Source organism: Siphateles boraxobius, unplaced genomic scaffold (genome assembly GCF_051911475.1).
Source record: "Siphateles boraxobius isolate OS27281-9 unplaced genomic scaffold, OSU_SipBor_1 143, whole genome shotgun sequence".
Classification (NCBI taxonomy): domain Eukaryota; kingdom Metazoa; phylum Chordata; class Actinopteri; order Cypriniformes; family Leuciscidae; genus Siphateles; species Siphateles boraxobius.
Genome location: NW_027508748.1, coordinates 882,514 through 899,817, shown reverse-complemented (window position 1 = coordinate 899,817; position 17,304 = coordinate 882,514). Strand labels below are relative to the sequence as shown.

The following is a 17,304-nucleotide window of genomic DNA, read 5'->3' as shown; positions in this document are numbered from 1 at the left end:
TAGTGAGTTTAAAAGAAAACACAAAGGCCATACATTTTGTTTCTTTTCTTTTATTTAGTGATTATTAACACTGAAGCAGCTAACACTTGATTACAAGGAAGAAAATATACGCTACATACAGAAAATAAATATTGTTTAATTTTTGTACTTACCTGCAGTGTACCTTTTTGTTTAGAGCTGTCAAGGAGTAGGGGCGTCTCAGCTACTTTATTAGACCAGGGGGAGGGGTATATTTGACTTTTACTTCAGGAGGCCATCTTGTGACATTACACAAACTGAAGCCTACACTTGTCGGCCTGTAGTGTGCATATCCATAAAGTAGGACAGAACATACATGCATTGAGTGTGTAACGAGACTAAAAGCACTGGAAGCGGGGACTAGGATCCTTTCAGTCTTCCAGGGCAGCGCTAACAAATTTCCCCTACAAGACGGGCTAAATACCCCGTTACATTTGTTTGCGAAAAAACACATAATTTACCACTTAAATATTGATCTCCAACGTCTGCTCTTACACGTATGCGTCGTGGTGTTCTCGTAAATGCTGTTTCCTGTTTACCCCTCTCTCTCTCTCTCTCTCTCTCTCTCTCTCTCTCTCTCTCTCTCTCTCTCATCACAAATAGAAAGTGAAAGTAAGTTCTCCTGCCGCCATTTAGAGGAGGAAAAATACGGAAAAAAACAGAGCATCAAAGTGTTCATCAAGTTTAAGAAGGCATTTACGTGTATCATTATGATGTTAAACCTGGGGAGGATTTGAGATCCTGTGTCATGTAAGTTTGATCAAGGTGAGTGTTCATGTGTGACTTTCTCATATATGAGGACATTTTACGTGATTGTTTGATGAAACCTTAATAAAGGGTTTCTTTCACTTCAATGTGTCCTTTGTGTTTTGTGATGTTTGTGATTCTTCAGAAGTTTAGTTTATGTGTAAACATACGTAGGCCGAGTCACACAAACGAACATGTGCAATCCGCGTTTCTCAGTGTCCGTTATTTTTCATAAATTCTAAATCCAACGGCCGACTTGTTTGTGTGTGAAAAGGCCCAATGAGCTTGGGTTAACGCAGTCACGTTATCCTTTTTCTCCCACACTCCAGATATGTTCAGCTAAATTATGAATGTTGTTTCATTTAATCATTTATTTTGTGTCTGAATGTTTCTTCATTCAGAGTCAGTGGAGGAGATCACACTCATCAGATTCTCCTGCATCTTCATCATGGCTAATTCACAAGAATCCAGAGATGGAGATTTCTCTCCAGGATGCAGGTACTTTTAACAAACACTGTTAAATATTGTGTCATATCACAGAAAAACGTTTCTGTGTGAAACGTTGCAAAAATGTTACACTACATCCCACTATATTACACTACAAAAAATATATTTTTTTGTGCCTATTTTTGTCAGTTTTTTTTTAAACTAACATGAAATATTAAATAAAAAGATCATTGTTACCTCAAAGTACTATTTGATGCAAGAAGAATGTGTTAATATTAATATGGTTCCTATCATAAAAAAAATTAACAGAGTAATCTAGAGGATTGAACTGAATCTGTTCTCTGTTCCAGTTCAGTCCAGCAGAAGAGCTCAAACCCAGAGTCCAGCTGTGTGTCTATGAAGAGTAACCAGTCTATGGATCCGCCACAAGCATTTAAGAGTGGAGACAAACGGCCTAATCTCAGGTATATAATTTCTAGAAAAGTTATGCTTATAGTATGACACTATTGAATTAGAAGAATAATTTATCAAAGTCTGTCAGTCTAATACTATAAATTATATTAATGACAAGTAATTTGGTGAGGTCAATTTGTAGAGAAAGACTACACGCCTGCACACATATTCAAACGCGCATACCTATAGAATAAATATGCATGTGCACAACCGTCAGCGTTTTCACAGATTCACGTTTTTGAAGTTCACACGGAGATGTTGTTGCACGAGAGAAAAGAGATGGCCTATTTTCCTCAGGTTTAATAAAATGATTTAAACGTCACACTCGTCTGTATACATGGGGATTTAGTAAGAAAAATATACAAAAACATTCAACTCTGGTCAAACATTTAAAGGGAAATAAAAGAAAGTGTACAAAAGTCGATAGAGTGGTTATCTCTTCTCCTCACCTGTCCAATCTATTACTGACTCTCTACTAGGCCTGTCACGATAACAAATTTTGCTGGATGTGTGTGTGTGTGTGTGCGCTCGCGTCTCATATGAGTATGTGCGTGGAGAGTTTGTGTGTGCGCGCACGCGTCTCATATGAGTGTGCGCGGAGTTTGTGTGTGTGCGCGTGTCTCATATGTGCGTGGAGAGTTTGTGTGTGCGCGCATCTCGTGTGTGTAGAGTTTGCGTGTATGTGTAGAGTTTGCGACTTTAGGTGTGTCGTTGTGCATTTCATATGTATTTGTTTGAGCATTCAGCAGTATACATGTATGTTTGACTACTTAGTAGATGTGTATGCAAGTGTTTCATATATGTGTGCGTCAATGAAGTTTGATTTAAGCCCTAGACGGCGCCTCATATGAGTGTGAGAGAGCGCGCGCGAGAGAGAGAGGGGGATGATCGAGATATAGTGCTTGCGCTACGGTGCTCTGCAATCAAATACGATTGTAAATAGGCTCAGTTAAAAAAAAACAATAATAATAAAAAAAAAATTCGAAAATCAATGTGTGGCGGTCAGCGTTGATATTGTCATCCAGTCTCTTTGGTAGAGAGAGAGATGAGGGAAACAAGCATGCAAATGAAAATTATCGGGGCTGGAAAAATTATCGAGCTCTTTTTTTTTTCGTGCGATTTATCGTTTTATTGATTATTGCGACAGGCCTACTCTCTACGCACATGCGCAATTCTCATTTTACCTCAAATGACCATAAATGCACAAAGTAACCATTACAGGGTGAGCGGCCAGAGAGCATTAAATGTTTTCTGTTAGAACTGTCATGTAAGCGGCCCCTAAGTTAAAGGTGCTCGGTTGACATCACTTCTTGTTGACGTTTTAAGTATTGTCAAGCAAAACGGAGTCTAGCTAGACCCTCCCTCCTCCTCATCCGCGCACTGACCCCCCAAACCCCGCCCCCAAATCCTTCTCGTCGGTTATTGGCTGGAACAGTTTGTTATGTTTCGTGGTGCGGGTTAGCCCAGTTTGTTTTTGTTGCGTTTGTGGAGCCTGGGGTGTCTGTAGAGACTTCGTTTTGTTACAGTGTATTCAGGGGACAGGCAGCTAGCGGATAGTGAGGAGATGTTTGCTGTATGTGACAAAAATGTTTTGGCTAAAAACGCGCTACATTACTTAGAGCCAAAAAATTTCTCTTACTTTAATTTCTTATTATCATTTTAAAGCTGCTTTGAAACAATCTATATTGTTAAAAGCGCTATAAATGAAGGTGACTTGACTTGACATCAAGTAAATTTAAGCTGAGATTTTTTTCCACCTGTATATTAGGGGTGGGGGATTTGGCAGAAATATCATATAACCATTTTCTTTAGGAAAATCACGATTTTATAACGATTCTTTTTCATGTTGGTTTTACTATTTTGCAAGTGACTGAGTATTACAGCCAAAATAATGTTCCTATTTTAACCCTCTGGGGTCTAAGGTGTTTTTGGGGTCCTTGAGATGTTTAGACATGCCCTGACATTTGTGCTTTTTTCAGTTGCTTATAAACATATTAATGGCAAAGTTGTCATTACACTCTATTTAGCACAAACAGGGCTACCATAATATGTGAGAAACATGTATGTACATGTTTGTATTTTTGAGAGAATATTGTTTATGCATGGTTGTTGAAAAAACTAAAACTTAAAGTTTCTGAAATAAGGCCACAAAACACATACTAAATATGTGTCCACTAGAGATGTCCCGATCCGATACTCAATATCGGTATCGGCTCCTATACTGCCATTTTTGCTGGATCGGGTTACTTCGGGTATCGGTCAGACAAGGCCCATCCAAATCCGATATTGTGCGTTTACTATTCTGTGTTATTGTTAAGCCCCACAAAAGCATAAAGCACCATAAGGTTTTCATGCACTATATTATACGTGTTCTGAAGCCATACTATAGTATAATGTAAGATAGAAATTAATATTTAAGTCATTAAATTCAAGTTCACGTAAACTTTTCTCTCCGCTGCGGCTGTCATTCATTCTTCATTCAGCATTCAATCAGCGCGTCGCGTTCGGTTACGACAGTCACACGATGAAACTCTCTCCAAGATGATTTAATTTTAATATTATTATACTTGATCTGTAGATAAAGCCCTATGGTTTCGCATAAAATGACTATCTTGCTGGACTGTATTGCTGTACCTTAATCATGTTCGTTTCTACCGTGTGTCTCTTAGATCACAATACTGGAGAGCACTATAATTCTTCTTCATGCACACAGTAACTGATATTTAAAACTGTTAAAAGAAAAGGCTCAAACTATTGCATAGATAGATACTGTATAATACACTGTGCATCATTATGTCTTTCCTTTGTGCTTTGAACTTTTCAATGCAGACTCGACGCGCTGCACGCTGTGACTCTGTGTTGCTTCAAGCGCATCATTCTGCGCTCGGGATGCGCATAAGCGCTCTGTGCCGCACTGTATTGCAGCCTTTCATAATCATATCATAATACTTTTGCGCAATGGAAGATTATCAATAGCCTTTTTTGTTCTTACCTATCTATCATATGTTGCTGCCACTTTAAACAGCTGTGCTATAAATGTAAAATATGTCTTAATTTTATAGTAGACTATAAATAATTGATCTTTTTGATTTTTGTTATCTTGTTTTTCATGAATGTATTTAACAACAATACAAAGAGCAATGTGTAACGTTTTACCAGATTTAGTGCTACACTTATTGTATCTTATTTGTTCCCCACTAAATAATGTATTTTTTCACTAAATGTTCAGATTTTATACAATTATTGTTCACTTATGATTTTTCTAGACCAAATTTTACTGCTGAGATATCCACTAATCTAGTTTATAATATAATTTTTGTCATAGGTTATGATCATATTTTGTTTTTCTTTATAATGAAGTGATCTGTATTAAGTAGATTGTGTTTAACACACAGAGTGATTATCAGTTCAACACACAGAGTTATAGAAATTCTACTTGATTTAAAATAAAACTGCGCTGGTATCGTATCGGTATCGGTCGATACTCATAATTTTTGGGATCGGATCGGTTCAGAAAAAATGGTATCTGGACATCCCTAGTGTCCACAATACTTTTGACTAATGGATGTTGTCGCCTAGAGTTTTTGCTTCAAAATGATCTGAAAATCATCCTGCCTAATCATTCACATAAAACAATACATTGATTTAAATTTTGTAAGACACTTTTTGTTTGGAAAGGAAAATATTTTTTCAAGATGTTTCCAACTCTAACTTTGAACCAATTCTATATTCTAATATAGAATATACACTCCTTTTCAAAAGTTTGGGGTCGGTAAGATTTTTAAAAGAAGTCTCTTCTGCTCACCAAGGTGCATTTATTTGATTAAAAATACAAAACAAAGCCAGTAATATTGTGAAATATTATTTCAATGTAAAACAGCTGTTTTCTATGTGAATATATAGTAAAGTGTAATTTATTCCTGTGATCAAAGCTGAATTTTCAGCATCATTACTCAAGTCTTCAGATCTTTTGTAACATTATAAATGTCTTTACTGTCGCTTTTGATCAATTTAATTCCTCCTTGATGAATAAAAGTATTGATTTATTTGATTTATTTCCCCCAAAAATGAAATAAAAAATTCTTACTGAGCCCAAACTTTTGAACTTTAGTGTTTAATGTTACAAAAGATTCTATTTCAGATAAATGCTGTTCTTTTGAACTTTCTATTCATCAAAGAATCCTGAAATAAAAAGGACTGTTTTCAACGTTGATAATAATGAGAAATGTTTCTTGAGCATCAAATCATCATATTAGAATGATTTCTGAAGGATCATGTGACACTAAAGACTTGAGTAATGATGCTGAAAATTCAGCTTTGATCACAGGAATAAATTATATTTTAAAATATATTAAAATCGAAAACAGTTATTTTAAATTGTAATAATATTTCACAATATTACTGTTTTTGTTGTATTTTTAATTAAATAAATACAGCATTGGTGAGCATAAGTGATTTTTTTTAAAAACATTAAAAATCGTACCGACCACAAACTTTTAATCGGCAGTATATTTGTGTACATTTTATCAAAACATTTTATCATACATATTTTAAAGTTAAGGATTCATTAGTTTGATATAGCTTACATTGGAACAAACACTATAATAACATCTTAGTAGATGAGTTTATTTTTGACAAAACATACTATGGCTATCAAAAGCTTATTTGATGTTTTAGAATAAAAACTTTATAATCTATCCAAAAGTACGAAATGTTGTCTTTCATATTTCATCTGTAACAATAAATAGCAGCGCCCATCTGTGCCGTTAATTCATTCAAACACAGAAACGTGATTCAAATTTAAACAGTCTTTTTGCGTTTACAGACACTATTCCATATATCGATTAGAACAATGTACAAGAATAAAAAACGTACTATTCAAAATTGTCGGCTAGATCCGTTGCTCCTCGAAATGAAAATAAACCAGCACATGTTCTGAGGTAAATGTCCCGGGATTATTCCTCACAGCCTCGAATGACAAAATAGTACATTCATCTGATGATTAAACTTAGTGTGTTATCGAGTTGATGTGGGCGTTTACACGTTTGCATGTGTTGCCTCAGATCATTTGCGTTTGAATAGCGTGCGCTCTCCGTGGGCGAGTCACATTAGCAGAATAATGAGCTGCGAGAACGATAATAAGAACGCTGACATCTCTCTCTTTTTATATAGATTACATAAACAGAGAATATTTATTTTAGTTTTGAGTTAGATAATTTAAAAGTACAAACTTAAACGATTATAAAGATTATATTGCTCATGCCTGGGTGAATAGTATTCGCTGAGTCTTGTTTAACCCTCTGGGGTCGAGAAAAGCGCCGGCGCGTTTTGCTCGATTTTTTTCACATAGCAGGAAAATAGACTTAAAATAGTCTGTCATTTTTGGTCATTCAGACTTAAGAAATATAAAAAAGATAAACTGTTCAATGGCTATTTTTTATGTGTCCACTTACAATCAAAATAAAACATTGTGCTTTTGTAAAATAAAGAAAATAAACAGGGTGTGCTTTCTGTCTCTCCATCTCCGTTAACCTTTTTTCTGGAGCACGTCTCTAAACTTAAACAAAGCTCAGCGAATACTATTCACACAAGCATGAGCAATATATCTTAATAATTATTTAAGTTTCTATTTTTTAAATATCTAATTCAAAACTAAAATAAATATTCTCTGTTTATGTAATCTATAAAAAAAGAGAGAGGATTCAGCCGATCTCATTATCGTTCTCTCAGCTCATTATTCTGCTAATGCGACACGCCCACGGAGAGCATGCGGTATTTAAACGCAAATGATCTAAGGCAAGCCATTCAAACATGCCAACGCCCACCAGCTGGTTTATAAAACACACCATGTTTAATAAAAACGTGTACTTTACCTCGTCTTGCTACCTGTGAGGAACAATACTATCTAATAACCCTGGAAAATGTACCAGAAGTGCTGGTGGTTTCATTTCGAGGAGCAATGGATCCAGCTGATGTAGTAAGTCATTTATTCTTAAGTGCTTTGTTCTAATCGCGATATTGAATAGTGTCTGTAAACCGCAAAAAGACTGTTTAAATATGAATTGCGTGTCTGTGTGTAGGCTAAATGATGAATGAACGGCACAGGCGCACGCGCTTTGTTTACTACAGTTATACAGCGCGTGTCTGTGCCGTTCATTCACTCTCGCACCTACATTAGTAAACGTTATTTTTACATGAACACATCCAAACTATATTGCTATAGCCTACTAAGATGAGTAAAAATAGACTGAAATATGTTGAAATAAAATGTCTGTATTAGCAACAAACTGCAAATTAACATGTTTATGCTAATATATCATACACAATATGTTACAGACTAAATATGAGTGTTTAGACAAGATTTTGTGATTAGTTTTGGATAGATTATAAAGTTTTGACTGTAAAAAAAGTCTACTGTCACAGTAAATAGTTAAGCTTTTGTTCACCAATTTCTCCTCATATGTTAAATATACTATAGTATGATGTTTTGTCAAAAAAAAGTAGGTATATTGAATTATCAACTAAGATGTTATTATAGTGTTTGTTCCAATATTCAAACTAATGAATCCTTACCTTTTTTAATACGTATGATAAAATGTATACTTTTTACAAAGAAAGAATACACTTGAAATATTATTTTGTCCTTGCATTCTTTGGGACCCTGTGACACTCCTGTGTGAAAGGGCTAATTAATATGCAGCTCATTATGTATGAGGCACATTGTCCAGCCTTTGTCTTCTCAGGTGTGAACACGCCTCCACGCATATTGCCTTTGATCAAAAGAACATTGTTCCCTTTCAAGGGAACTTCGAGCTGCGTCAAACGCTGCGGGGAACGCCCCTGCGTTGTGCGTCATGAAGCACGTATGGAATCAGCCCAATGGAGAGATGAAACGTCATAGGCGGGTGACCTCATCGACCAGGAAACTATAAAGCACCCCAAAAACACAAGCGCATTAGCTTCTGTGCTTTCAGTCGCGCTGCATGTGAATCTGTCCCTGTGTGATATTGTCTGTCTTACATACCCTGCACCACACAAACAATTTATCCCTATATATATATATATTGAGAGATTATGGCGGACGAACAGCAGTTTAGAAAGTGTGTTCCTCCCTGCTCGCGTTATTTAACGAGCGGGGATACACATGATCTTTGTGTTGTTTGTTTGGGAGTTCAGCATGCCCAGTTTGCTCTCGAGGGAGCAGACTGTGAGCATTGCGAGCGTTTGCCGTTAAGGACGCTCCGCTCCCGCCGATCGCTCTTTGAGGAGAGCGGTTCGGTGCGCGCTCCCCGCGGTTCGGGTCCCGCTTCTGCCGAGGCAGAGCGGCGGCGCTTATCGTGGGGATCGCAGATGGATCTCACAGCGGGGTTTGAGACGGGCTCTGCCTTATCTCTCCCTTCACCTGTGAGATCCAGTGCCTCAGTCCCGGGTTCGGAAGCACGCGCTGCGGTTTCTTCCGCTCGGGCTGAGGCACCAATGCTGCAGCTATCCAGTTCTGAGGAACTTGATGTTGTTAGTGTTGAGGGAGATGTGGAGGATTCGCCACCCCACACTCCTGAGAGTGATGAGCTTATGGAGGTGTTAACAAGAGCTGTTGAAAAACTTAATATTGAATGGCCAGTGACTAGACAGGAGTCTGTTTCTAAATCAAAGTTGGATGAGAGATTTTTGCCGTCACGTGTGCAGCCTCCACGCCGGTGCCTGCCGTTTTTCCATGATCTCCACACCGAGGTGTCGAAATCATGGAGAAAACCGGTGTCATATAGGTCCCCAGACTTCAACATACGCTAATACTATGGGAGCCAAGGCTCATGGTTATGGTGCTTTGCCTCGTGTGGAAGAGACGCTTGCGAGCCATCTCTCCCCCGAAGCAGCATCATCTTTTAAGGCACCGGCATTACCCACCAAGCCTTTAAGAAACACTTCGGCTTTGGTGGGTAAAGCATATTCGGCAACAGGTCAGGCTGTGTCATGTCTGCATACTATGTCAATCTTGCAGGCATACCAGGCTGATCTGCTAAGGGACATGAGTGAGAGTGAGGAGGTCAGTACTGACGTAGTTCGCGAACTGCGTCAGGCTGCTGATTTATCCCTGCGTGCCACCAGAGAATCGGCCAAATTAATGGGTCGTTCTATGGCAGCTCTGGTGGCCGCAGAAAGACATTTGTGGTTAAATCAGACTAATATTAAAGAGAGAGAAAAAGCTTTTCTTTTAGATGCTCCTCTTTCTCCCATGGGGTTGTTTGGTGATGCTGTGAATTCAGTTATCGATAAATTCCAAGAAGAAAAGAAACAAACTGCAGCTTTTAAAAAGTTTCTTCCCCTTAAAGTTCATGTCCCTGGGGCTGCTGGGCGGGAGCAGCCCCGGCCGTCTTCGAGCTCATCACATAGAGCGCAGCAGAGGCAGAGTGTCGCGTCTCGTGCTCCCCCTGCTGGACAGTGGGCTCAGCCGCGACACTCTCAGCCGAAGCCTTCTCCCAGTAGAACTGATCTGAGGACAGTTATATTGGCTAAGAAGGCTTCGGCTAAGAAGAAGTCCTGACGCCAAGCCGTTCAGGATGCTGAGGGTGGTCCCCACCGAGGCGGAAAGGTGTTCACCTCTTTTTACGGTGCCCATTCCTCCTCGGTGCCCTCAGGGGCTCGTTCTGCCAACCCCGCCTTTATGCCGGGGCACAGACGATCCCAGCGAGCGCTTTCCCGAGGGACGCTCGCTCCCTCTGAGGAGGGTCTCAGAGCGGTCAGACCAGTTGTTCCCTGCCGGTGCGCCGTTACAGGGCGCTGCGTCTGCTGCTCAAGTTACACCAGAGGCCAGTCTCGAGAGGCTGGTACCCTTAGTAGAATTTCTGGCAGAGTGGAAAAGCCTTCCAAAAATATCTCATTGGGTCCTGCAGACAGTAGAAAAGGGTTATGCTATCCAGTTCAGGTGTCGTCCACCAAAATTCAGAGGGGTTCTGCACACAGTGGTGGGCCCCGAGCAGGCTCTGGTATTGGAACAAGAGGTGAAAACGCTCCTTCAAAAAGAGGCTATAGAACGGGTTCCTCCTCCCAGTTTGGAGTCAGGTTATTACAGCCGATATTTCATCGTTCCAAAGAAGGATGGGGGGTTGCGTCCAATTTTAGACCTGCGCATATTGAATCGCTCGGTAGGGAAGCTAAAATTCAAGATGCTCACTATCAAGCAGATCGTGTCTCAAATCAGGTCCGAGGACTGGTTTGTCACGATAGATCTGAAGGACGCATACTTCCATGTGTCCATCCTTCCACAACACAGGAAGTTCCTGAGGTTCGCCTTCGGGGGCGAGGCGTACCAGTACAGGGTTCTTCCGTTTGGCCTAGCTTTATCTCCCCGCACTTTCACGAAATGCATGGATGCAGCACTAGTGCCTCTGAGGCTTCAGGGCATTCGTATTCTCAATTACATCGACGATTGGTTGATTTTAGCTCAGACCGAGCAGATGGCGGTTCGGCATCGAGATGTCGTCCTCGTTCATATCAGAAAGTTGGGGTTGAGGCTGAACGCAAAGAAAAGTGTATTATCTCCTTCCCAGAAGACCACTTTTCTGGGTGTCGTTTGGGATTCGGTATCGATGCGGGCGCGACTCTCTCCGACCCGCATCGCTTCGATTCTCTCAGCTGTGAAACAAGTGAAGCTAGGCCAGCTACTCACTGTCAAGCAGTTTCAGAGACTGTTGGGTCTGATGGCAGCAGCGTCCAATGTTATACCTTGCGGCCTGTTGTTCATGAGACCGCTACAGTGGTGGCTCAGGACCAAGGGATTCTCCCCGAGGGGAAATCCGCTCCGCACGTTCAAAGTCACGCGGCGCTGCCTTCGTGCTCTGGTCATGTGGAGAGAAACTTGGTTCCTATCCAAAGGTCCTGTGCTGGGGGCTCTTTGTCGTCGCATAACGCTAACGACGGATGCTTCCCTCACAGGGTGGGGGGCGGTCATGAGTGGTCGCCCAGCCCAAGGTCTGTGGCAGGATCATCATCTTTCGTGGCACATAAATTGTCTAGAGATGTTGGCTGTGTTTCAGGCTCTGAAACACTTCCTAACAGACCTGAGAGGCCATCATGTGTTAGTTCAATCAGACAACACGTCGGTGGTCTCTTATATAAATCATCAGGGGGGCCTGCGGTCTCGCCGGCTTTACAAGTTGGCCCGTCAGATCCTCCTGTGGTCCCAAGGGAAGCTACTATCTCTGAGAGCAATGTATCTCCCTGGGTATTTGAATGTGGTAGCAGACTCCCTGTCGAGGCAGGGGCCGAGGCCAGGGGAATGGAGACTCCACCCCGAGGTGGTGGAGCTCCTTTGGTTGAGTTTCGGTCGCGCCGAGGTGGACCTATTCGCTTCCAAGGAGACCACTCATTGTCATCGGTGGTTCTCCATCACTCTTCCAGCCCCCCTGGGGTTGGATGCTATGGTGCAGCCGTGGCCGAGGTCATGTCTGTACGCCTTTCCCCCGATTGCTCTGTTACCAGGAGTTCTGGAGAGGGTCCGCCGGGACGGGGTCAGTCTACTACTAGTAGCCCCGTTCTGGCCGGCCCGAGTATGGTTTGCGGACCTGATTTCTCTCCTGGACGGTTCTCCTTTGGAGCTCCCGGTCAGGAGGGATCTACTCTCCCAGGCGGGGGGCACGATACTTCACCCCCGCCCAGAATTGTGGAAACTGTGGGCTTGGCCTCTGAGGGGGCCCAGCTCATAGACTCCGGTCTCTCAACCGAGGTTGTTGAGACCATTCTTAACTCCAGAGCTCCATCCACGAGGAAGCTTTATGCCTTGAAGTGGAAACTTTTCACTTCTTGGTGTGGAGAACACCTGCAGGACCCAGTTAACTGCCCAGTGGGTGCAGTGCTGGAATTCCTGCAGGAGCGCTTCTCCACAGGGTTATCCCCCTCCACACTAAAGGTGTATGTGGCGGCACTAGCTGCTTACCACGTCCCTTTCAGTGGAGTTTCTCTTGGGAGACACCCGCTTATAACTCGTTTCCTCCGTGGCACTTTGAGGCTGAGGCCAGCAGTTCGTACGAGGGTGCCGACTTGGGATCTGGCCATTGTATTAGAAGGTCTTTCCCTAGCTCCTTTTGAACCTATCGAAGAAGTTCCCGAGAAGTTTCTCACTTTTAAGACTATCTTTTTGCTTGCTATCTCTTCACTAAAAAGAATCGGAGATTTGCAGGCTCTGTCGGTTTCACCCTCGTGCCTGGAATTTGCACCTGGCATGGTTAAAGCTTTTCTGCATCCTAGACCAGGTTACGTTCCTAAGGTTCCTACTAATATTGTTAGACCTACGGTTCTGCAGGCTTTCTGTCCTCCTCCATTTATGTCATCGGACCAGGAGAAACTTAATTCACTCTGCCCTGTTAGGGCATTAGACGCTTATGTCCACAGAGCTGCCCTGTGGAGGAAATCAGAACAACTTTTTGTATGTTTCGGGCCACCCAGGAAAGGGTGTCCGGCGTCTAAACAGAGAATGAGCAAGTGGGTGGTTGAGGCTATCTCACTTGCTTATGAGTCGGCTGGCCAGCCTTCACCTTTGGTTGTCCGAGCTCACTCTACCAGGAGTATGGCTGCTTCTAAAGCTCTTTTGTCAGGGGTTTCCCTGAGTGATGTTTGTGATGCGGCTGGATGGTCTTCACCGCATACTTTTATTAAGTTATATGACCTAGACTTAAGCTCTACCCCTGGGGCACAGGTGCTCTCGTCCTCTGTGCGCTAGTCTCACATGACGGTCATTTGGTCCTATGGCGACGTGGGTATTCGCGTTCCCGCAGCGTTTGACGCAGCTCGAAGTTCCCTTGAAAGGGAACGTCTCGGTTACGTATGTAACCCTAGTTCCCTGATAGGGAACGAGACGCTGCGTCGCTCCGCCATACTCCCGGCACTCCCGTTAGCGCTTCCTTCAAGCCTATCAGAAGCTAATGCGCTTGTGTTTTTGGGGTGCTTTATAGTTTCCTGGTCGATGACGTCACCCGCCTATGACGTTTCATCTCTCCATTGGGCTGATTCCATACGTGCTTCATGACGCACAACGCAGGGGCGTTCCCCGCAGCGTTTGACGCAGCGTCTCGTTCCCTATCAGGGAACTAGGGTTACATACGTAACCGAGACGTTCTTCTTGTTACTAAAAAATAAGAACAAAGGTACACATTATATACAAAACATAATAAATAAATGAAATAGACAGTGCTTTTTTTGGCTACTGTATTTAACAGTAGCACGAAAGGAATTTAACCCTCTGGGGTCGGTGGTCACGCCAGATCGCTTTTTTTCTTATCAGTGCAAAAGAGACTCAAATAACTGTCGATTTTTGTCATACAGGCAAGTGTTATACATCATTCAAAACTGTTAAATGTCTTCTTTTACTTATGTACACTAATAATAAAAACAAAATGTTGTGTTTTTCATAAAATAAATAAATAAACATGATGCACGTTCTCCCTACTCTTTCAATGTGAAGTTCATTCTGAAAATGTTCTGTAACTCAGTGAATGCTAGCCACACTGACATGAGACATATGTCTTTACAAAGCTTGAAGTCTCTTTTTTAAAATTATGTAAATCATATCGAAAACAAATATTCTTTAAGTAATCCGTATGAAAGCAACGAGAGGTACAGTTTCTCAAACGCGTCCTCGTTAGCTCTAATGTGACCACACCCATGCACGCACAAGCAATTGATATGCAAATTGTCTACGTGAAGGAGCAGACCTGTAAACGCCCATTACCTCTAAACAAAGAATCAGAGACTTCAGTACTCCTCTGTTTTTCATTGAGTTTGGAAGAATGTTTGGAAGACTGTGTTTGTGCTGTGCTGTTTACCTTGAATTTACCTCAGAAGAATTACAAGGCATGTGATCATGGTTGTTCACCTGAGTTGAATCATTCTATAATTCTATAGTTGTTTTCAATTTGTTTGATTTAATTCCTAATAATACCAGTTTACTCTGTCGCTTTGTTAAATTTTTTGAATCATGCTGAATATTTGCAAACCAGTAAGTTCATTTCTCAAAATAATTATAATCAAAGTTTGAAACAGTGCAAAACACCACTGAGTTACAGATGTTAAAGCAAAAGTGTAACAACACTACCTGGTCTTTCCTAAGACAGAAGTTTTCAGTAAAAGTGCACAACATTTATAAGTCTGTCTGCTTTTTATTTGACTTAGTTTTGAAACCAGTTCAGTCCAGCAGAAGAGACAAAAACCAGTGTCTAGCTGTGTGTCTATGAAGAGTAACCGGTCTATGGATCCGCCACAAGCATTTAAGAGTGGAGACAAACGGCCTAATCTCAGGTATATAATTTCTATAAAAGTTATACTTATAGTATTTGATTTTTATGAAATTATTATTCATTAATGTACAGCAGTTTAATGATCTGGATTTGAACCGAATAATTCTAAGTTCAAATCCTGTAAGTTTCAGTCTGTTAATGATTATCAGCTTATCTTGTGTAAAGCTCTATGTTGTGTTTTGTTATTACATATTGTAAAAGCTGTTGGCCTGTTACTCAGTTAATGACACAATTACATCAATATCAGTGTGTCTGATTCTTTACCCTCTTCATTCTGATTTAAGGTCAAATCTTTCATCCAGACCAGTTAAAAACAAAACTGTGTTCATGCCTGTGATTCAACCACAAGACTTTAATAAAAGGATGTATCCTGGTTTCAGGTAAAATGTAGGACTTTTGTTATTGTTGTTTAATTTTAGGTGCTGCAATTCACATCACACATTAGTGTTAATTTCGTTAATTAAAATATGACGAAAAATATTTGTTGACGACCTTTTTTCTACGACGAGACGAAGACGAGATGGCACCAATGTCATTAAACGATATTTGTGACTAAAATCAACATGCATATCGTTGACGAAAAAATACAAGACTAAAATGTAGTAAAAAAAATAAACTAATCAAATCTCTTTATTTTCATCAAATCAACTTTTATTTTTGTTCAATCCGCTGCAATAAGCTGTACATTCATCTATGGCATGAGCAGCAGTTTAAGTAGTAGTCTGTAGGTTTATTTTTTTGCGGGGTGGTTGTGAGTTGTGACGGCATATATTTTACTTGCCATATTTCAAACACAGTCATCTTTAATTCGCTATGACAGCAACAGGACTAGTGCAAAATAGAAGACCTGCAAAATAGAAGGCCAATTTTATGTATATCGAAACGGAAAAAAAGCAAATGTCTGATTCAAACTTAAGAGAAGGGAAGTGGATTCGAAATTGCAGGAAAAAATACAACAAACCTTAAGATGCACATCCAGGCTAATCATAAAGATTTCGAGGTAGGTTTACAACATCATTGTCATTTATTTAGTGAATTATTATTATATTTATAGCTAAACTGAAACAGTTAACCGTTGATTGTGGCCTGTAGTATTAGGAGCTAACTATCCATACAACAGTCCAAGTGTGCAAATGCATAATTGTATTTCCATTTTTTTTTTTTTAAAGTTTCATATGAACTGTTAAATAAGTTACTAAAAAATGTTTTAGATTTAAGCCGTCTTACTTTACCATACAGCAGTTGAGCAGCAAACTTACACAAGAGCACCACCTAGTGTCTCAGTCTACAGTTCAGGATGGATTTGGCATCATTAATGTTATAAAAACCAACATATTAATGTTATAAAAACTAAATGTCTACAAGAACTGCAGGATAAACCTTCATAAATGTAATTATTTTTTAAGTGTAATGCCACCTACCACCAACTTATTTCATAATGCATGAACTTTACACAATAATTTTATTGCTAAAATGTCAAGTTTTCAATTACTAAAACTAGACCAAAATAATTGAGGTTTTCTTTGAATAAAACTAGACTAAAATGCTGAGACATTTATTTGTCTAAAACGTGACTAAAACAAAATAGGATAAGGTTGACTATATATGATAAAAACTGACAAGGTTTTTCTGACAAGGTTTTTCTGACAAGGTCTCGGTCGTAGAGCGAGACACCGCTTCACTGCTGCTCGCCCTGCGATCGACTGCTTTTGTCAGCCTCGTTGCCTGCTGTGAGTTTGTTTGTTTTCCCGTCTATCCTGCGTCTATATTACACCCATACCACTAAAAAGACGGTTATACCCAAGACTTGAGTCATAAATTAGTATAAATATTAATAGCATCACTGGTTGCATCATTGCTAACTTACTGTCCATCTGTTAAAATGGCGAATATATCAGGTGTATGTTATCTAGCTCTTGGTGCAGATGAGAACAAATCTGAATTGCTTGCGGTGCAGTCTGAATTAGAAGCTGTAGAAAAGCAGATCCTTGACCTTCTAGAGAGACAAGCTGAGCTGAGAGACCGGCGTTTAGCTCTTGAAACATCACGCGCTGATGCACACGGATCAGTGATTAACGTTAGTAACCCGCTGACGCTGACCTCGTCTACTCCGTGCGTTTCTCAGCATTGGTCCCGAGCGTCCAGGTCACGATCAGCCATGATTTCATTCACTCCGGCTCCAACACACCACCACGAAGCCTGGGTGGTTCCGCGGAAGCCGCGAGCCAGGACAAGAATCTTTTCGCCCCTCCCGGTTTTCGAGATCTCCACTCAGAACCGCTTCTCCCCTCTTCGCGAAACGGAACGCGATGCTGTGATCATCGGCGATTCCACCGTCCGACACGTCCAC

General features: G+C 40.8%; 1 protein-coding gene across 6 annotated transcripts in view; it reads left to right on the top strand.

Annotated features, from left to right (window-relative positions):
• Nucleotides 1-645: 645 nt before the first annotated feature.
• Nucleotides 646-17,304, top strand: part of LOC143738311 (NLR family CARD domain-containing protein 3-like) — a 77,863-nt gene continuing 61,204 nt past the window's right edge. For 3 of the 6 annotated variants that reach the window (XM_077230411.1, XM_077230414.1, XM_077230415.1), the window contains exons 1-4: nt 1,128-1,263; nt 1,563-1,676; nt 14,830-14,955; nt 15,239-15,334. In XM_077230411.1, coding sequence (XP_077086526.1) covers nt 1,151-1,263; nt 1,563-1,676; nt 14,830-14,955; nt 15,239-15,334 — 449 coding nt within the window. In that variant the 5' untranslated portion in view covers nt 1,128-1,150. Of the gene's footprint in view, nt 784-1,127; nt 1,264-1,562; nt 1,677-14,829; nt 14,956-15,238; nt 15,335-17,304 lie in introns of those variants that run through there. The other 3 variants (XM_077230416.1, XM_077230413.1, XM_077230412.1) reach the window with 2 other exon arrangements.